General features: G+C 43.8%; 1 protein-coding gene across 3 annotated transcripts in view; it reads left to right on the forward strand.

Annotated features, from left to right (window-relative positions):
• The first annotated feature begins 2,511 nt into the window (after positions 1-2,511).
• Positions 2,512-21,555, forward strand: part of LOC109878477 (inositol hexakisphosphate and diphosphoinositol-pentakisphosphate kinase 2) — a 49,536-nt gene continuing 30,492 nt past the window's right edge. The window contains exons 1-9 of one of the 3 annotated variants that reach the window (XM_031812926.1): positions 2,512-2,659; positions 10,959-11,573; positions 13,198-13,393; positions 13,828-13,918; positions 14,399-14,484; positions 16,291-16,445; positions 20,406-20,507; positions 20,671-20,832; positions 21,389-21,510. In XM_031812926.1, the coding sequence (XP_031668786.1) occupies positions 11,418-11,573; positions 13,198-13,393; positions 13,828-13,918; positions 14,399-14,484; positions 16,291-16,445; positions 20,406-20,507; positions 20,671-20,832; positions 21,389-21,510 (1,070 nt within the window). In that variant the 5' untranslated portion in view covers positions 2,512-2,659; positions 10,959-11,417. The remainder of the gene's footprint in view (positions 2,660-10,958; positions 11,574-13,197; positions 13,394-13,827; positions 13,919-14,398; positions 14,485-16,290; positions 16,446-20,405; positions 20,508-20,670; positions 20,833-21,388; positions 21,511-21,555) is intronic. The other 2 variants (XM_031812927.1, XM_031812928.1) reach the window with 2 other exon arrangements.

Consider the following 21,555-nt stretch of genomic DNA (forward strand, 5'->3'; position numbering starts at 1 on the left):
CTGTCAGACTGATGGAGTTTACATGGATGTACCTGTATTAAGTGGACCTACAGTCAGGCTGATGGAGTTTACATGGATGTACCTGTAGTAAGTGGACCTACTGTCAGACTGATGGAGTTTACATGGATGTACCTGTAGTAAGTGGACCTACTGTCAGACTGATGGAGTTTACATGGATGTACCTGTAGTAAGTGGACCTACTGTCAGGCTGATGGAGTTTACATGGATGTACCTGTAGTAAGTGGACCTACTGTCAGACTGATGGAGTTTACATGGATGTACCTGTAGTAAGTGGACCTATTGTTGGGGTGGTGCATCTGGTGGTCCTGGCATGGTTTCGAGGCCCATTTAGAAATCTTGTGCTCATGAATGTGTGGTGTTAAAGGACACTGAAGAGACACTGAGGAGAAGGCAAAGAGATAATGCGGGTAACATATGTTACTTTTGGCATTCTGAACAATCCTAAGGTTGGAGTGTTTCAGCATGATATAGATAAAGTTTAATGGGGTTGGGGATGGGTTTTTGGGGGAGGGGGGGGGGTGGTAGAGATTTATTTGGTTTCGAATGTTATTTTCATGATACTACAGAATTGGGCAGATCAAGATTGATAGTACATTCCAGCACAGTAGGTGGCAGCATGCACTTTAAACGTTTGTTTTCGGCCCCCATGATATCATAGAAGAAGAAGATGTGTAGAAGGCGCTTGATATTATGGGGTAGGAGGAAGAATGTTCAACTGAATAAAGGATTTCCTGTTTGGAAGGTCTATCCAGGTGAGGGTGAGAAAGTCACTATCAGGCAGCTACCTGGTGGATAATGGTACAGAACGGAACATGATTAGTCCTCTGTTGTTCTCAATCATGATCAATTATGTTTACTCTCAGGTACAGCCGGATATTGGGAGGTCGTTACTTGCAGAAATGTGCCATACATCGTCAGGAAGCAATAGATGAGGTAGATCGGTGGCCATTAATGTGGGGATTCAGGTTCTCTAGAGAAAACTCAGACAGTGTTCTTTACCAGGAAGAAGGTGAGGTATGCTTGAGCTTGTATGGGAGAAACTTGGAGAGGGTGGGGGCCTTCAGGTTTCTTGGGGTATACTTTGACACTAGACTGACCTGGGCAGAACACATTGAGAGAGTGGTGGGAAAGTGTAAGAAGGTGCTGAATGTCTCATCCTACAGGCATGTTGGGAACATGAGCAAAGACAGAACACAAGCTTTGGGTGGGTAATACCCAGGCAAAGGAGATGGGACTGCATGGAAGGGAGTTTAGTCCAACGGTAGGTTTTAAACCACCATGGCTACTCCCACCTCCAGTAGTTGATCTAGAAGTGTTGAGGAAACATAGAGTGTTGAGCCATCTGATTTGTTTAACAGACATCTGTTGTTGTTTTTTTCCATAACTAAGTAAGTTAGTTAAGAACAAATTCTTATTTTCAATGACAGCCTAGGAACAGTGGGTTAACTGCCTTGTTCAGGGGCAGAATGACAGATTTTTACCTTGTCAGTTCAGGGATTTGATCTTGCAACCTTTCGGTTACTATTCTAACCACTAGGCTACCTGCCACCTCCTGTCCTTGGATATTGTGTATCAGGATTTTGTGGCCATTTACACAGATGGTTCAAAAGATGGTCAGCATTTGTAGTGCAGGAATGTGGGGTGGAAGTCAGGAAACGTATTACAGATCCTATGGCTGTATATACGGCAACATTGATGGCCATACTGTTGGTCTTGCAGTGGGTGGAGGAAGTCAAGCCAGAAAGAGTAGTTATTTGCTCTGATTCATGTGCAGTGTTAATGAGTCTCCAGTCCTTTAGATCACGTAGCAGACAAGACCTGCTTTATGAGGTGCTACAAACCCATTGCAGGATTAGACCGATGGGTATACAGATAAGATTTACTTGGGTCCCAGCCCATGTGGGGTGGAAGGGAACAAGGCAGTTGATGTACTGGCTAAACAAGCACTAAGAAATGGGGATGTTGTAGTTCCAATGAGCAAGGCAGAGGCAAAAATACTGATATGGACAGTGATGGTGCAGAGATGGCAGGAGCAGTGGAATAGAGATACTAAGGGCAGGCATTTATTTCAAGTACAGAGGAAAGTCGGGGAGGGGAGGACGGCAGGAAGGGACAGAAGAGAGGAGTCTATTTTTTACAAGATTAAGGGTGAGACAGTCGGTTAAATAAGACTTAAATGTGACAGGAAAGCATCCAACAGGAAAGTGTGATTCTTGCCAGGAAACAGAGACCGTGAAGCATGTATTGCTACAGTGTGAGCAGTATCAGAGGGAAAGAGAGAGGCTGATATCTAGTATGAGGGAGAAGGGGATACAGGAAATTATTTTAAAGAGTGGATTGAGTAGAACGTCATTAGATATAGTCTCAAATATTTTATATTTCTTTAAGAGCAACGGGGCTGTCAGATAGGATTTAGTTTCTCTCTGTCTCACACTCCAGTACAGTAGGTGGTGGTAATGCACCACAACGTTGGATGCCAACCGCCGATAATCTCCACCGAAGTAGTAGTAGTAGGTGGCGATAATGCAACATTTATTGGATGCCAATAAACTTCACCGAAGAAGAAGTGAGGTATCGCTTGAAAGCTGTCAAAGGGGAAAGAGGCGAAAAGACGTCAACAAAACGATATAGCCACTTCGTAAGTAACTTGTTGCTTAATTATCATCGACAGTTATATATCTGGTATAATACTACAGTACTAGCTAGCTGAGTCACGGGGGGCATTGATTACATACAAAAACGGCACGAATACAGACTTGATTACATAGCTAACTAGCGTTACCAGTCTTAGCTAGTACAGCCGGGTTTGCAAACGTAGCTAGCTAACGTTACTGTTATGTGTTCAGCTATCTTGCTATGATGCCAATGTTATTTATTATTGCTCTGTTATTTAAGATATCCTTGGTAGTTAACTATAGCTAGTATTATTCGAGGTGTTCGGGTAAAATAGCTAACGTAGCTAGCTAATCTAACCTAGCTTGCTGATTTATTCACACTAACGTTAGCTAGTTTTGATCATGGTTTTGAAGCCGACAACAAATTAAGTCTTCTCTCCCTGCTCTGTGGATAAGAGGGCCGAGGTTCAACCCTCACGTTGTCACAACGACATATCAGGGCTTTAAAAGAATAGGACAATCAACATCTCGCAAGATGTAACATTGATTTGATGAAAGACTGCTGCGTGCATCTGTGCATCTGCAACCGTTTACAACTCTCTCGTCAATGCAGGATGTGTGTTCACTTAGCCCTATAAATAGTATGCGAAATTCATTATATTAATAACAAATATTTACATTTGGATGTAATTGTTTATTTATGTTATGCTTTAATAGACATTCATTACACACACAAAAGACAATATGTAAATGTTTATTAGGTTTGCCAGGTCGCAATTGCCAGGTCGCAATTGTAAATGAGAACTTGTTCTCAACTTGCCTACCTGGTTAAATAAAGGTAAAATAAAATAAATAATAATTAGTATCATGAATTTGATCATGAATCTCAGTTCCAATACACAAGTTATTGGACGAAGGTGTCTTATGTATGGGGGAGTACATAAAAAAAATATATATATATTTATAATTACACGTTAAATTGAGACCTTTTTTGTGTGTGTGTGGGGGGGGGGGGGGGGGGTGTAGTGTTCCCACACGGACATATCTCCATGTTACACTGCGTGAATATGGAAGACAGAGGGACCACCTGTGCTAATTAGCTTTCTAGAATGCTCAGAACATCTGTGTGTAACGAAGGAGGCCAGAAACTTACTGAAAGATACTGTTGGCTGCAACTGATAAAGTCGGTTGAAACAGTGCACAGTATGTGTTTTTTGCATTTGTGAAATAATTGATCTGATATGAAAGTAGAGGGCTTTATGGTTCTAGGACTGTATCGCAAGTGACAATTGATTCAAGTTTAGATGGAGTGATGGACTGTTTTGGCTGTGAAAGCCAGTCTACCTCTGAAAATAACATATACGGTCCTTGGACCTCTAGGGGTAACGATATGGGCTAGACTTTGGCATACTGTTTAAACAACATGTGTTCTGTGCAGCCATCAAGTCAGCAACATCAGATTGTTTTTATATTTAGGTAGTGAGTTGGTACATTCTTTGGTTACCTGACATTGATATGGAACAAGATAAATCTTAATTAGCAAAGATTATTTTGTTTTAAAATTTAAACTCTATTGGACTCTACCTGGATGCACCGCACAGGTACATAAAACCTATTTGTAAGTTTGTGTGAGATGAGTCTTACTGTTAGCCAGTGTAGCCTAATGACCCAAGAGAAAGGAATAGCTCTCACCCCATGCTGCCCCTGCAGCCCTGAGTGAACAGGTGTAATAGAGGAGTTTAAACCCCAGCTCCAAAGCCCTGGGTAATCCCCTTAAGTTAACTAGGGAAAGAGTTTACTTTAAATAAACTGCATGCCAAGATGTAAAAGGGATTTTCCTTATGTTTACCTGGGTTTTAATCTAATTATATTTGATGCCATGTGTTACTGACTGTCCTCTGTTGACAGATCAAGACTGGTGTGTGAGAGATTGTTAATAGAAAGAAATACTTTTAATGGTACGTCCCCTCTCAGCTTGTAGGGCTTAACCTCTCTTGGGTACGTGAGACGTTAGCATCCCACCTCTTCAACAGCCAGTGAAACTGCTGGGTGCCAAATTCAAATACAGAAATACTCATTATAAAAATTCAGAAAACAAAACATATTTTACATAGGTTTAAAGATTAACTTCTTGTGAATCCAACCACGGTGTCAGATTTAAAAAATGCTTTACGGCGAAAGCATACCTTACGATTAGTTGAGAACATAGCCCAGCAGACAAATCATTACAAACAGTAACCAGCCAAGTAGAAGAGTTACACAAGTCAGAAATAGAGAGAAAATTAATCCCTTACCTTTGACGATCTTCATATGGTTGCACTCAGCAGACATTCATTTACACAATTTATTTATTTATTTATTTTATTTTACCTTTATTTAACCAGGTAGGCAAGTTGAGAACAAGTTCTCATTTACAATTGCGACCTGGCCAAGATAAAGCAAAGCAGTTCGACAGATAAAACGACACAGAGTTACACATGGAGTAAAAACAAACATACAGTCAATAATGCAGTATAAACAAGTCTATATACAATGTGAGCAAATGAGGTGAGAAGGGAGGTAAAGGCAAAAAAGGCCATGATGGCAAAGTAAATACAATATAGCAAGTAAAATACTGGAATGGTAGTTTTGCAATGGAAGAATAATAAATGTTCCTTTTGTTCGATAAAGTCTCTTTATATCCAAAAACCTCAGTTTTGTTCGTGCGTTTTCTTCAGTAATTCACAGGCTCAAATGCAGTCAAAACAGGCAGCCAAAAATCCAAATTGTATCCGTAAAGTTCATAGAAACATGTCAAACGATGTTTATATTCAATCCTCAGGTTGTTTTTAGCCTAAATAATTGATAATATTTCAACCGGATAAACAAGAAAGGCACTCTCTCGGTCGGACACATGAAAAAGCTCTATGACACTTTAGGGCCCACCCATTCAGACTGCTCTTACTCCCTCATTTTTCAGAATACACGCCTGAAACCATTTCTAAAGACTGTTGACATCTAGTGGAAGGCAGAGGAACTGTAATTTGAGTCCTAAGTCAATGGATACTGTAATGGCATTGAATAGAACTACAAAACCAACAAAAGAAACTACTTCCCGAATGGATTTTTCTCAGGTTTTTGTCTGTCAAATCAGTTCTGTTATACTCACAGACACTATTTTAACAGTTTTGGGAACTTTAGGGTTTTATATCCAAATCTACCAGCATATCATATCTTCTGGGCCAGAGAAGCAGGCAGTTTAATTTGGCCATGCTTTTCATCAAAAATTCTTAATGCTGCCCCCTACCCTAGAGAAGTTAACCGGCTTACTTTGGTGTGCAGATTGATAGATTTGTGAAGATGAATCAACTCTCATTATGATTTTTCAGTTAGATTCTAGCCTATATGATTAGGCTATTTTTGAATGACCTCTGTTGGGGAACGTAGCCTAAAATAAAACATATATGTGGTGGGTGGTTAGAATTGGATGTGAGATTTATTGTAGTCTATACGTGTCCTGCCGCTGTATGCCTAACTGTGCCATTACTCACATGGATAGCCTAAATTGTCTTTGAGCTTTTTCACGGCTAATAGTCACTGTAACGGCATCTAGCCTACCATTAGTGATGATGGCTAATGTACCATGGACTTTGCTACTTTCACACAGTCAGCAGAACTGAGCTTTGTATGGGAGTTGGGGGCAGATATCAAACAGCAGTGTTCTGTTTGTGCCTAGCTTTCATTTAGTCAGTGCTGGCAAGTACAGGATTTTGTGTTAACATTTCTGTCTCTCTATGATGTGATTTTAATGCAGCATCGTTCAAGTATGTAGAGTAATTAGACCTGACTGGTTCTACACACTCCCCTGCAGTATCTCCTCTACCCCTACCTAGTTCCTATATTGTAGGTAATCACGTTTTAGGCTTCTCCATTTTCTTCGCTAGGTTTTTTGTTGTTGACATGTCCAGGCATGTAAGATGCTTTTGTGCAGTAATTAGGCAACATATTTTGTAGCCTGACTAGGCTATTCTATAATACTCAGCCAGGCACAGAATATTAGTAACAGTCTGAATAACAGCTCTCCTGATGGGAATCAACTGGCTGGATATTGTCTCTACAAGAGGCTTGTCTTCCAAAGTTCTGTATGATGTGGCAGGTTGTAATGAGTGGTAACAGCTAACCGAGAGCTTAGTAATCGGCCATGTAGGCCAGTGCTGCTCTGTCATGGGACACAGACCTGCGACCACAGTTCAGCGCTGATGTCAAATCATCCACACAACACGTACAACAGATGTGTTCTTCCTGAGGTTTTCCAACCCCTGATTACAGGGTTTTTCTGATGTCAGGGCAGGCGGTGTAACATTTAGTGTTTGGGGGGGAATCGATGCGCCCTCATGCCACTGCTGTGTGCTCTTAACAGATGAGCTTGGTCACACTCTGGGGCGTCGGACGCAGTGTCCAGTTTTACAGAGCAATTATCAGTATGGAACTGGGCCTCTAGCCCCTCCCCCGTCGTAATATGGATGCTGTTGGGAATCCTATGGGCCAGTGGTTAAGAATGAGTGAGTTTTTGTCACAACCCGGTTCGTGGGAAGTGACAGAGCTCTTATAGGACCAGGGCACTAATAATAATAATAATAATAATAATAATACATTTTGGTCTTTATTTAACCATATTACATATAAAACCTTATTTGTTAATCGAAGATTGTGAATAACTTGTGCTTGAAAGGATGCTCATAACTCTGCAATGTTGGGTTGTATCGGAGAGTCTCAGCCTTAAATCATTTCCCACAGTCTGTGCCTGTATTCCGTTTTCATGTCAGTGCGGGCTGAGAATCCACTCTCACATAGGTACGTGGTTGCAAAGGGCATCAGTGTCTTAACAGCGTGATTTGCCAAGGCAGGATACTCTGAGCGCAGCCCAATCCTGAAATCTGTCAGTGTGGCTTCTGATTAAATTAAATTTTCACAGAACCGCTTGTTGTAATTTTCGATGAGGCTCTCTTGTTCAGATATCGGTAAGTGGAATGGAGGCAGGGCATGAAAGGGTTATAACGAATCCAGTTGTTTGTGTCATCCGTTTCAGGAAAGTAATTGCCCACCCAACTCACTCAGGTGCTTCGCTGTATCACATTTGACATTGTCCATAAGCTTGAGTTAATTTGCACACAAATTATACAATGATGGAAAGACCTGTGTGTTGTCCTTGTTAATGCAGATAGAGAAGAGCTCCAACTTCTTAATCAGCCTCAAGTTTGTCCCGCACATTGAATATAGTTGCGAAGAGTCCCTGTAATCCTAGATTCAGATCATTCCGGTGAGAAAAAACATCACCCAGACAGGCCAGTCGGGTGAAACTCGTCATCATGCAACCAGTCAGACAAGTGAGAAATATGGTCAGTAAAAACTTTAAGCTTGTTTCTCAATTCAAAAAAACGTGTCAATACTTTGCCCCTTGATAACCAGCGCACTTCTGTATGTTGTAAAAGTGTTACATGGTGGCTGCCCCATCATTGCGTTGTGCAGAAAATACATTAGTTCAGGGGCCTTGCTTTAACAAAGTTAACCATTTTCACTGTAGTGTCCAAAACGTATTTCCCTTGGCAGCAAGAGCCTCTCAGTGGATGCTGCCATATACTCAAGTGGCGTCGGGAGCAACTGCTTGCACACGCGTTACCACTCCACTATGTCTCCCTGTCATGGCCTTTCCGCCATCAGCACAGATACCAACACATCTTGACCACCAAAGTCCATTTAATGTCACAAAGCTGTGCAGTACTTCAAAAATATTCTCTCCTGGTTTGCAGAAGAGGATTTCCTCCTTAATTGACCCCCCATAAACGTAACGTACACATACCAGGAGCAGTACCAGGCCCTCCACGTCTGACTCATCCAGCTGTAACAGACACATACCAGGAGCAGTACCAGGCCCTCCACGTCTGACTCATTCAGCTGTAACAGACATATACCAGGAGCAGTACGAGGCCCTCCACGTCTGACTCATCCAGCTGTAACAGACATATACCAGGAGCAGTACCAGGCCCTCCACGTCTGACTCATCCAGCTGTAACAGACACATACCAGGAGCAGTACCAGGCCCTCCACGTCTGACTCATTCAGCTGTAACAGACATATACCAGGAGCAGTACGAGGCCCTCCACGTCTGACTCATCCAGCTGTAACAGACATATACCAGGAGCAGTACCAGGCCCTCCACGTCTGACTCATCCAGCTGTAACAGACACATACCAGGAGCTGTACCAGGCCCTCCACGTCTGACTCATCCAGCTGTAACAGACACATACCAGGAGCTGTGCCAGGCCCTCCACGTCTGACTCATCCAGCTGTAACAGACACATACCAGGAGCAGTACGAGGCCCTCCACGTCTGACTCATCCAGCTGTAACAGACACATACCAGGAGCAGTACCAGGCCCTCCACGTCTGACTCATCCAGCTGTAACAGACACATACCAGGAGCAGTACCAGGCCCTCCACGTCTGACTCATCCAGCTGTAACAGACACATACCAGGAGCTGTGCCAGGCCCTCCACGTCTGACTCATCCAGCTGTAACAGACACATACCAGGAGCTGTGCCAGGCCCTCCACGTCTGACTCATCCAGCTGTAACAGACACATACCAGGAGCTGTGCCAGGCCCTCCACGTCTGACTCATCCAGCTGTAACAGACACATACCAGGAGCTGTGCCAGGCCCTCCACGTCTGACTCATCCAGCTGTAACAGACACATACCAGGAGCTGTACCAGGCCCTCCACGTCTGACTCATCCAGCTGTAACAGACACATACCAGGAGCTGTGCCAGGCCCTCCACGTCTGACTCATCCAGCTGTAACAGACACATACCAGGAGCAGTACCAGGCCCTCCACGTCTGACTCATCCAGCTGTAACAGACACATACCAGGAGCTGTGCCAGGCCCTCCACGTCTGACTCATCCAGCTGTAACAGACACATACCAGGAGCAGTACCAGGCCCTCCACGTCTGACTCATCCAGCTGTAACAGACACATACCAGGAGCAGTACGAGGCCCTCCACGTCTGACTCATCCAGCTGTAACAGACACATACCAGGAGCTGTGCCAGGCCCTCCACGTCTGACTCATCCAGCTGTAACAGACACATACCAGGAGCTGTACCAGGCCCTCCACGTCTGACTCATCCAGCTGTAACAGACACATACCAGGAGCAGTACCAGGCCCTCCACGTCTGACTCATCCAGCTGTAACAGACACATACCAGGAGCTGTACCAGGCCCTCCACGTCTGACTCATCCAGCTGTAACAGACACATACCAGGAGCTGTGCCAGGCCCTCCACGTCTGACTCATCCAGCTGTAACAGACACATACCAGGAGCAGTACCAGGCCCTCCACGTCTGACTCATCCAGCTGTAACGCATAGAATTCACTGGCTTGTATGCCAAGCAATAATTGTTTCAAAACATCTCCTGCCATGTCACTGATGTGTCGTGAAACAGTGTGTTGTTTGATGAAGGAATTGTCTGTGTATTTGTTGTTGTTGCCTTTTCTCCCAGCATTGTCCCAGCCATATCTGCGGTAGCAGGAATAGTTAAGTCCTCCACAATAGTATGGGGCTTGCCTGTCCTAGCCACTCGTTAGCTCACCATATAAGACGCTTCTAGCACCTTCTTATTAATGGTATCTGTTGCTTTTATACATGTCTTACTACTTGAAAGTCATCTTAATTCTCGCCCAAAGAACACCTGTGGCTTATTTTTCAAATTGGGATGTTTTGTTTCTAAATGTCTGCACAAGAGTGACGGTTTCATCGAGTTGTGAGGGAGTACTTTTGCACATATACTGTAACACACTGTCTGAGGAAAGGTACTACTCTCAATATAAGTGAATCCCAAATCAATGTAGTTCTCATCATATTTGTGCATCTTCGATCGTCTAACGTCATTGTCTGTTCGGTGCTTTCCCTGGTAAGGGGGCAGTAGCTCTTCGGCTGCATCAGATTCACAACTGTCAGTGTCCATGCTAGCTGGTCCTTCACATGTCGAATTACTGATGCTAGCATTGGATGTGCTCGTGGAAGCAGAACAACTTGTCATTGACAGGTGCAGGTGTAGTGCTGCTGGTAGTAGCAGTGCTATCAGTAAAGCTGGTATGTGTCTATGGATGCAGGCCTTACTAAATGGACTGCTTGAAAATGTGAATTATTATTAGTGTTTTTTATTTCAACTTTTTTATAGATTTTTGTATTTACATGTGAATCACATTTTTATTCGCCGCATTGCGTGTACCCCTGGGGTACCTGCTATTGAATATCCTCTATAATCTCTCTGTTTCATTTCTAGACTCTGTTGATCTTGGACAAGCATAGAGGAATGGGCTGTGGTCCCATTATAGTTGGATCTACCCCTACTAGTCCTGAGACCACACAAGAAGCCCAGCCCCAGGCCAGGCCCGAAACATGAGATCTTTAACCGCTAAGTAAAGAATGAGGCCTCAGCAACCCCACCCCAGAAACACCATCACCACTACTACTAACATAGTCTGTCACACACCTATTACAACTTAACCCTCAACACATTCCCCCTGCCCCAGGACCAGCTCTTGTATCCCCTTCCTCACCCAACCCCCTACCACCCCCAACCCAATACACTCCACAGAGCAGTTTAGCCCACCTCGAGACTTGAGTCACCAGCCAATCAGCTCCTAGTAGGCTTTGTGCGCCTCCATCGGCGGCCCTCCCCGGCGGTGTGTTGGTGTGCGATGGCGCGGCGGGACGCTGAGGGCTGCCGCCGGGGATTGTGATGTCAGAGCCCGCCAGCCCGGGCGAGAGCCAGCGCGGCGCTCCCAGATTCTTCGTGGGCTGCGAGGACGATGAGAGCGAGGGCCTGGAGGACTACGACGGCTGCAGCATGAGGACCGACATGGAGCTGTACGAGGACGACGAGGACACAGACTCGGTGAGACCACATGAGACGAGACTACACAAGATTACATCAGGCCTCATGATGTCACATATGAATCACCCGCATGAAAGTACATTAGACAACTGGCCCTGATATGGTAACCTCCATTACTATTACAGTTGAAGTCAGAAGTTTACATACACTTTGGTTGGAGTCATTAAAACTCGTTTTTCAACCACTCCACAAATGTATTGTTTACAAACTATAGTTTTGGCAAGTCGGTCAGGACATCTACTTTGTGCTTGACACAAGTAATTTTTCCAATAATTGTTTACAGATGATTTCACTTACTGTATCACAATTCCAGTGGGTCAGAAGTTTACATAATCTAAGTTGACTGTGCCTTTAAACAGCTTGGAAATTCCAGAAAATGATGTCATGGCTTTATAAGCTTCTGATAGGCTAATTGACATCATTTGAGTCAATTGGAGGTGTACCAAGGTCTACCTTCAAACTCAGTGCCTCTTTGCTTGACATCATGGGAAAAACACAAGAAATCAGCCAAGACCTCAGGGGGGAAAAAGTCTGGTTCATGCTTGGGAGCAATTTCTTCCTGAAGTAAGTATAAACACCATGGGACCACGCAAGTATAAATACCATGGGACCACGCAGCCGTTATACCACTCAGGAAGGAGATGCGTTCTGTTTCTTAGTGATGAATGTACTTTGGTGCGAAAAGTGCAAATCAATCCAAGAAAACAGCTAAGGGCCTTGTGAAGATGCTGGAGGAAACCGGTACAAAAGTATTTCTATCCACAGTAAAACGAGTTCTATATCGACATAACCTGAAAGGCCGCTCAGCAAGGAAGACGCCACTGCTCCAAAATTATGTGGATATATTGAAGCAACATCTCAAGACATCAGTCAGGAAGTTAAAACTTTGTCACAAATGGATCTTCCAAATGGACAATGACCCCAAGCATACTTCCAAAGTTGTAGCAAAATAGCTTAAGGACAACAAAGTCAATGTATTGGAGAGGCCATCACAAAGTCCTGACCTCAATCCTATAGTAAATTTGTGGTCAGAACTGAGAAAGTGTGTGCGAGCAAGGAGGCCTGCAAACCTGACTCAGTTACACCAGCTCTGTCAGGAGGAATGGGCCAAAATTCACCCAACTTATTGTGGGAAGCTTGTTTTGAGGCTACCTGATACGTTTGACCCAAGTTAAACAATTTAAAGGCAATTCTACCAAATACTAATTGATCGTATGTCAACTTCTGACCCACTGGGAATTTGATGAAAGAAAATAAAAGCTGAAATAAATCATTCTCTCTATTCTGGCATATCACATTCTAAAAATAAAGTGGTGATCCTAGCTGACCAGGGAATAATTTACTAGGATTAAATGTCAGGAATTGTGAAAAACTGAGTTTAAATGTATTTGGCTAAGGTGTATGTAAACTTCTGACTTCAACTGTAGATACCATCACAATGGAGGCTACAGATATTAGGGATAATTCCACAGCACAAGATCATGTAAGACTGCATGAGACTACTCAACTGTAAAGCACTTTTGTGACAACTGTTGATTCATTTCATTGACTAGTTGGTTGACTGGTTGTAAAGCTACTCAAGACTGTCGTCAAAGTAGCCTAACTCAATAAAGTGATCTCTCAGCCCCCGGAGCGACAGATCGTGGTGGGGATCTGTTCCATGATGAAGAAGTCCAAGTCAAAGCCCATGACCCAGATCCTGGAGCGTCTGTGCAGGTTTGAGTACATCACTGTGGTCATCTTCCCTGAGGACGTCATTCTCAACGAGCCCGTGGACAAATGGCCCCTGTGTGACTGCCTCGTCTCCTTCCACTCCAAAGGTGGAATACACACACACCAACTCTGTTCGCTGATGAAATAACTGTATTCAACTGAATTACCCCACCCATTATTCTATAGTCCAAGAAGTGATTACACATATTTAAACAGTCACATGCACACTACATCATACACACACACACACACAGCCCGTTCTCGTACCACGCTGTGTCAGCATTACTCGTCTTCAACCCATCTTGAGTAATTCTGTCTGACATCACAGCCTGTTTTGACTAATGTAACTAAATTTGCTACTGTTGATTTTAGCAAAGTGTTGGAGAAACCCAGTTGAACAATGTTTGCCCACTCATTTCAATTACTTTCACTTGTCTGTCTTCATTAATGTGTCCCATTCTTGCCCCTGGTGAAGTTTGCACATACTGTGTAGCCTGCGTATAGAATTTGCTAACAGTTGGTGTTGCATTTGAATTTGTAGGATTCCCACTGGACAAGGCAGTGAGCTACGCCAATCTCCGAAACCCACTGCTCATCAATGATCTGAACACACAGTACTACATACAGGACAGGTACAACCAAAACTAGAGATGCATACGGTAGGGTTGTCATGACAACAGTATCACAATACTCGGATTTAGAAGTATCATGGCAAGCTAATAAAACAATAAGCAGACTTCATTTCTTGAGGAAAACAGTCCTGATGTTGGGAAACAAACAGCCTTATTCTGTTACCCAGAGTCACGTGTTTATTATCCAAGTAATAAGACACAATATTTGCCATGTATCGGGACAACCCTAGCGTTCTGTATAGAGGGGTGTAGCTATCACAGAGCATCATGGTGAATACTGTGCTGTTCTGGAGGTCTTATGTGGAATAAGGACCGTATGTTATATTATGGTGATTACTGGTGGTGATGTGTGAGCAGCATTGTTTGGACTGATGTCACGTGGTGAGGTGTGCTGCCTTCGATATACAGCGTTCATGTTAAGTGCGATGGTTGACTATCTCTCACTTGAATGCTGAATGTTATATTTTGTCTGTTTTGTAGGAGGGAGGTGTATCGTATCCTGCAGCAGGAAGGCATCGATCTGCCACGCTACGCTGTGCTGAACCGCGACCCAGATAAACCAGACGGTCAGTGTGTGTTCCCCATAAGTCAAGCGTTGACTGTCCCATCAGGAATGGTCAATATTCTGTCCCTGTCGCCTCTACTGGTCACTCTTAACTTTGTACTGTTTTCACAATACTGAGCCAAGCTTTACTGTAATGTGTTGGGCTGGCCTGGTTATCCATCCACCACAGTTGCTGGAACTCTGCTGGAAAGGACAATGCGAAAATAAAATAACTGAGCCAGTACAGTTCTTGTTCTCGGCCCTGTAGTGTAAATCAGTCATTAGGGTCAAACGGGCTCCAGAATAGAAAGAGGAGTGGGAGGCCCCGGTGCACAACTTGAGCAAGAGGACAAGTACATTAGTGTCTAGTTTGAGAAACAGACGCCTCACAAGTCCTCAACTGGCAGCTTCATTAATTAGTACCTGCAAAACACCAGTCTCAATGGCAACAATGAAGAGGCGACTCTGGGATGCTGGCCTTCTAGGCAGCGTTGCAAAGAAAAAGCCATGTCTCAGACTGGCCAATAAAAGATTAAGACGGGCAAAAGAACAAATCAAAATCAAATGTATTTATATAGCCCTTCGTACATCAGCTGATATCTCAAAGTGCTGTACAGAAACCCACCCTAAAACTCCAAACAGCAAGCAATGCAGGTGTTGAAGCACATTGGCTAGGAAAAACTCTATAGAAAGGCCAAAACCTAGGAAGAAACCTAGAGAGGAACCAGGCTATGAGGGTTGGCCAGTCCTCTTCTGGCTGTGCCGGGTGGAGATTATAACAGAACACGACCAAGATGTTCATAAATTACCAGCATGGTCAAATAATAGGTCTGGGACAGGTAGCACGTCCGGTGAACAGGTCAAGATTCCATAGCCGCAGGCAGAACAGTTGAAACTGGAGCAGCAGCACGGCCACGTGGACTGGGGACAGCAAGGAGTCATCATGCCAGGTAGTTCTGAGGCATGGTCCTAGGGCTCAGGTTCTCCTCTGAGAAAGAGAGAATTAGAGAGAGCATACTTAAATTCATACAGGACACCGGATAAGACAGGAGAAGTACTCCAGATATAACAAACTGACCCTTGGCCCCGACACATAATCTACTGCAGCATAAGACTGGAGGGGTCAGGAGACACTGTGGCTCCATCCAATGATACCCCCGAACAGACACTGGACAGAGGAACTCTGCCCCCCCCCCCCCTTAATGCTTCTAAAATGTTACAACCCTTTCTCAGTAAAGGTAAAGCTGTCAGTTAGTGGTGTCATGATACTTCAATGTCAAAAAAAGAACATGAAGCAGACTCTACTCAATGGTCCTTTTAAGAACCTGCTTTATGTCAAATACTGTGTGCTGTAGCTTGAAGAGTAAACATGTGACCAGCTGTTAGTTTCTAACATTAGGACTCTGATTTCCTCAGGGAATTCAGTCTGCTTAATGTTTTGTTTGCTTGCCATGATACTTTGAGAATTTTGATAAAACAACACTATTCAGTGTATGAGGGCATGGTTGTACGGACTGTCAATGGTATACTAAGACATTTAATTGTCTGTTTTTGAAACTGGGACTATAATGTACAGGTTCAACTGGTTGAATCCTACTATTTACAGTTGAAAGGGCTGACTATCGTCTGAATATGACGATGAACTGACAATATGCACCTGGTTCGTATTCACTACAAACTGAATGGAAGAAGTGGATCGAAACTAGGAGGGGCTACCTGAACTTGTCCAAAAAAAACACATTTTCTTTGTACAATGTTTTTTGTTGCAAAACATTTAGCTGCAGTGTGCACTAATAAATACAACTTTGTATTGGTGTGTCTTCCCCAGAGTGTAACCTGGTCGAGGGAGAAGACCATGTGGAGGTGAATGGGGAGGTGTTCCCTAAACCCTTTGTGGAGAAACCAGTCTGTGCTGAAGACCACAACGTCTACATCTACTACCCCACCTCAGCTGGAGGGGGAAGCCAGCGCCTCTTCAGAAAGGTCACATTCTGATCCCTAAGCCGTTAAACCCTTAAAAAATGACCCCAATACGTTCCTCTGTCTAACCCACATGGGAAAGCCCCTGGGGTAGCTTTTTGACCAGGCATCTTTCTCCCTCACACTTCCTCACCTCCCTCAGCCCCAACCGAAGAGTTCCTCATAGCCATAATAGCACTTATTCTAAAGCACTTTAAGGGTACTTAAAATAGGTGAAGCCACACCAGGCACTCACTCTGGCTGGGCTCATCAACCAGGCAGGAACACGATGACATTAGAGCTGTGTCGACACTTGACATGCAACCTCTGCTATCAGATTACGAAGATCGCATTGAAAGGACAGGTGGTCAGGTGGTCAGATTGCGTTCAGATCTGGTTGACCACTTCAGGAGTTGGTCAGGGATGTATTGTGTGTGGATTTCTCCTCAGTCTGGACGCAATCAGGCTACCGAAAGCGCATACAGTGGGCAACGTCATCAGCAGTCTGCCCATAGGTCTCCAGAAATGGTGTGTTTTTGGAGCGAGAGGCACCTTTTTTCATTAAACATGGGAGGAAATGCATTCTTAGCATGTGAGGAATGTGTTTGCTGGCTTCAAATGCTAGCCAGCTAGCTTATTTAGAAAACACATTTTTGGTTTGGCTAGAGTTATGTTAACCTCTTTGCAATCTCTATAATGTTGCTTTCTGGCTAGTTAGAGGTTAGATACAGTAGTTGGCTACTGCCATCCAGGTGTTGTTATCAGATTTAGCCGGTTCCACCGTTTGCAGAATGCATACATGCATTTGAATATTACGTGGGAAAAGGGAATCCAGACACAATGTGGACACGGTAGACACATTTAAATGTAGGTCTAGAATTCCATGGTCAGAACTCTAATCAGAATACAGAAGCTGCATCAAGTGTAGACACGGCCTAGGTTTTATCTAGTCTGCGTCCCAAATGGCACCCTATTCCCAATATAGTGCGACACTTATGACCAGAGCCCAATGGGCCCCTGTAGTGCACTACATAGGGAAGCAGGGTGCCATTTGTGATGCAGACCTCCTATTCTGACAGTGGGAGGAGAACAACCATCACTTTACTACAACAGTATTTTCAAACGAAGAAAAGGAACCTGTTATTTTCTGATCTGACAGATGGTCCGGATTCAGATATCACCTGTTATGCTACTGCCAGTAGGGTATAACACACACCGTGCATTCGGAAAGTATTCAGACCCCTTGACTTTTACCATATTTTGTTATCTTGCAACCATATTCTAAAATGGATTAAATACTTTTTTCCCCCATCAATCTACACACTGCCCCATTATGACATAGTCAAAACAGGTTTTTAGACATTTTTGCAAATGTATAAAAAAACATGCTTTATTTACAAGTATGCAGACCCTTTGCTATAAGACTCGAAATTGAGCTCTGGTGCATCCTGTTTCTGATGATCATCCATGAGATATCTCTAAAACTTGATTGGAGTGGACATGATTTGGAAAGGCACACGCCTGTCTATACAAGATCCTACAGTTGACAGTACATGTCAGAGCAAAAGCTTAGCCATTAGGTTGAAGGAATTGTTCGTAGAGCTCCGAGGTAGGATTGTTTCAAGGCACAGCTCTGGGGAAGGGTACAAAAACATTTCTGTAGCATTGAAGGTCCCCAAGAACAGTGGCCTCCATCATTCTTAAATGGAAGAAGTTTGGAACCACCAAGACTCTTCCTAGAGCTGGCTGCCCGGCCAAACTTAGCAATCGGGGGAGAAGGGTCTTGGTCAGGGAGGTGACCAAGAACCTGATGGTCACTCTGACAGAGCTCCAGAGTTCCTCTGTGTGAGAAACAAGATTGAACTCTATGGCCTGAGTGCCAAGCGTCACGTCTGTAGGAAACCTGGCACCATCCCTACGGTAAAGTATGGTGGTAGCAGCATCATGCTGTGGGGATGTTTTTCAGTGGCAAGGACTGGGAGTCTAGTCAGGATCGAGGGAAAGATGAACGGAGCAAAGTACATTGATCCTTGATGAAAACCTTCTCCAGAGTGCTTAGGACCTCAGACTGGGTCAAAGGTTCACCTTCCAACAGGACAAAGACCCTAAGCACAGAGCCTGGAGAGACCTGAAAATAGCTGTGTAGCAACGCTCCCCATCCAACCTGACAGAGCTTGAGAAGATCTGCAGAGAAACTGGAGAAACACTCCAAATACTGGTGTGCCATGCTTGTAGCATCATACCCAATAAGACTCTAGGCTGTAATCGCTGCCAAAGGAACTTCAACAAAGTACTGAGTAAAGGGTCTGAATACTTATGCAATTGTGATATTTCATTTTTTATTTGTTTATATTATTAAACTTTTTTCTTTGTCATTATGGGGTATTGTGTGTAGATTGAGGGGAATTTAAAAAATCTATTTTAGAATGAAGCCGTTACCTAAGAGAACGTGGAAAAAGTCAAGGGGTCTGAATACTTTCCGAATGCACTGTAGATGATAGAACTAAAGGTCATGTAAAGATTTTTTTTTTTTTTCTTGAAGTACCCCTTTAAGAATGTTATGACTAAAGATTTTGGCAATGAAGCCCTTTTTCAGATGAACTCGTGGATGAAAAAAACATTCTCTGCATGCATTTTGAAGGAACTTGCTAACATTACCAAAATAGTTTTAGCCCAAGGACTGGAAGTCTATGGTAACTGATAGCATTCTAGGTTATACCATAGACTTTTAGTCATTGTGCTAATGCTAGTCTCTTGAATTTCCTTCATACTTGATGTAGAGACTTTTAAAAATGGTAACCATGAGTTCATCTGACTCTGGGGAATTAGATAAAGGGTTTCATTACCAAAATCCGAAGTATCCCGTCCCTCAGTTGTTTTAAATACTGCCTGAACTGTGATACTTTCAGTCAACTATTATGTTTTCTATATCTAGCTATATTCTATTGGGCTGTTTCCCAGACACAGATTAAGCCTAGTCCTGGACTAAAAAGCAAGCACTTTATAATCCAAGGATGTATTCACTAGGAATGAAACGGAACCAAGCCGACTGGAATGGAACGAAACTGGGATGGACCAACCTTTAGTTTCAAAACATCGTCCGACACTTTGCTACAGTGTGCAACTAATGAATTCACCCCAGGACTAGGTTTCGTCTGGGAAATTTCCCGATAGAATATAGCTATCGTGATTGGCTCTATATGTTCCATATTCTATTTGTATGTGTTTAACTGTACACACCAGTTGTTTGATTATGACAACTGCCAGGCCTACCTCCAGCTCTATTAACAGGCTCTGAGGTGAAATGTCATCTAGGTACTGATCTTGGATCAACTCTCCAATCATAACCTTAACCATTAGTGGGGAAAATGCAAAACTGACCCAAGATCAGCGTCTTCACCTTACAATATTAATAGTAATACATAGTCCTCCAAATATACAACAGCACATTGAAATGATTTTTGACTCTGCCTGTTTTATTCAGTGTGATCTCACCTCACATTCTCAGAGGGCTTTCGGGGCTTTCATAAAACGGACCAATGTTTTTTGTCAGGATTTATAACCATTCGATCCCAATAGCTGATTTTATCACACACATTATTAGCATCCCAGTCGACTGTAGTAAGCTGCTCTGTGTTCTTCCTCTGAAATGGAATAGATCATAAGCGATGTGCAACACTGTCTACTGATGAATGAATCCTAGTCTCTTTCTTTTGACTCTGGTTACAGTTGAGTAGTATGGTGGACGTTCATTCAGTCCTAATGTAATCCTATCGTGTGAAGAGCAGCGTTTCCCAACTGTTTAGTCCACTGGGTGCCGGTTGGTGGGTGGTTTTATTCTGCATTGTAGAATGATTGGTCTGTTTAGTTGGTGGTTCACACCAACAGCTTTCAGTTGATCACAGAGCTAAAGGAGTTTGGGAACCACTGCTGTAGACTGTACGTAGTTCTCCCAGTTCTGACGCTGTTGCCTCTGTCCTGTAGATCGGGAGCCGGAGTAGTGTGTACTCACCAGAGAGCAACGTGAGGAAGACTGGCTCCTACATCTACGAAGAGTTCATGCCAACGGACGGGACAGACGTTAAGGTGTGTGTTATGCGATTGTCAGTCTGTATTTCTGTTTATCTGTCTGTATCTATGCATGTTTGTTTATTTGTTTTATGCGAGTGCACTGTGTGTGTGTGTGTGTGTGTGTGGTGTGTGTGTGTGTGTGTGTGTGTACTACATCTCCATGTGTATGTGTCCTCAGGTGTATACGGTGGGGCCTGACTATGCCCACGCTGAGGCCAGGAAGTCTCCTGCCCTGGATGGGAAGGTGGAGAGGGACAGCGAGGGGAAGGAGATCCGCTACCCCGTCATGCTCACCGCCATGGAGAAACTAGTGGCCCGCAAGGTCTGCCTGGCATTCAAGGTCAGTTATGGCTCAGTTGGTTGTGGGTTCGATTTCCACGAGGTGCTGAGTAGATAGGTGTGAACTATTTGCTGCTCTGGATAAAATCTACATCAAGTGCCTCTGGCTAGGGGCTATGGGTCAACGTGGAATTGGTCATTGATTTGCCCCTCTTCTATTTAATGAGCTGGTACACAGTTCAGACCTGGGTTCAAATGCTATTTTAGATACCCTATCTGTGCTTGCCTGTTGCAATGGAACCAATAGAAAAGTGCAAACCCCACCCACCTAGCACCCCAGGCAGGCTAAAGAAAGCATTTAAACTGTTTGAACCCAGGTCTGACGTACTGTAGCTCCAGGCAGCCTGTTGAGTGCACTCTCAACTTGATCGATCACTTTGATAAGGGAAGTGACGAGAGAAAACAGAACGGAGGCTGAGGTCATATAAAGGAGAATCAACAAATACAGACCCTCAATAAGTACATTTTCCCCCTCTTACCCTGATTGATATTCTTGATAATGCCACCCCCAATTACACTACATGTCATTCCTATCTGACTGTCTTTTCCCCCTGCAGCAAACAGTGTGTGGCTTTGACCTTCTCCGAGCCAACGGTCACTCCTACGTCTGCGACGTCAACGGCTTCAGCTTCGTCAAGAACTCCATGAAGTACTACGACGACTGTGCCAAGATCCTGGGGTACGATGTGCCAGAGGGCTATTTCGGTCATATTGTGTTTTCATA

The sequence above is a fragment of the Oncorhynchus kisutch genome, unplaced genomic scaffold (assembly GCF_002021735.2).
Source record: "Oncorhynchus kisutch isolate 150728-3 unplaced genomic scaffold, Okis_V2 Okis03b-Okis08b_hom, whole genome shotgun sequence".
Lineage (NCBI taxonomy): Eukaryota > Metazoa > Chordata > Actinopteri > Salmoniformes > Salmonidae > Oncorhynchus > Oncorhynchus kisutch.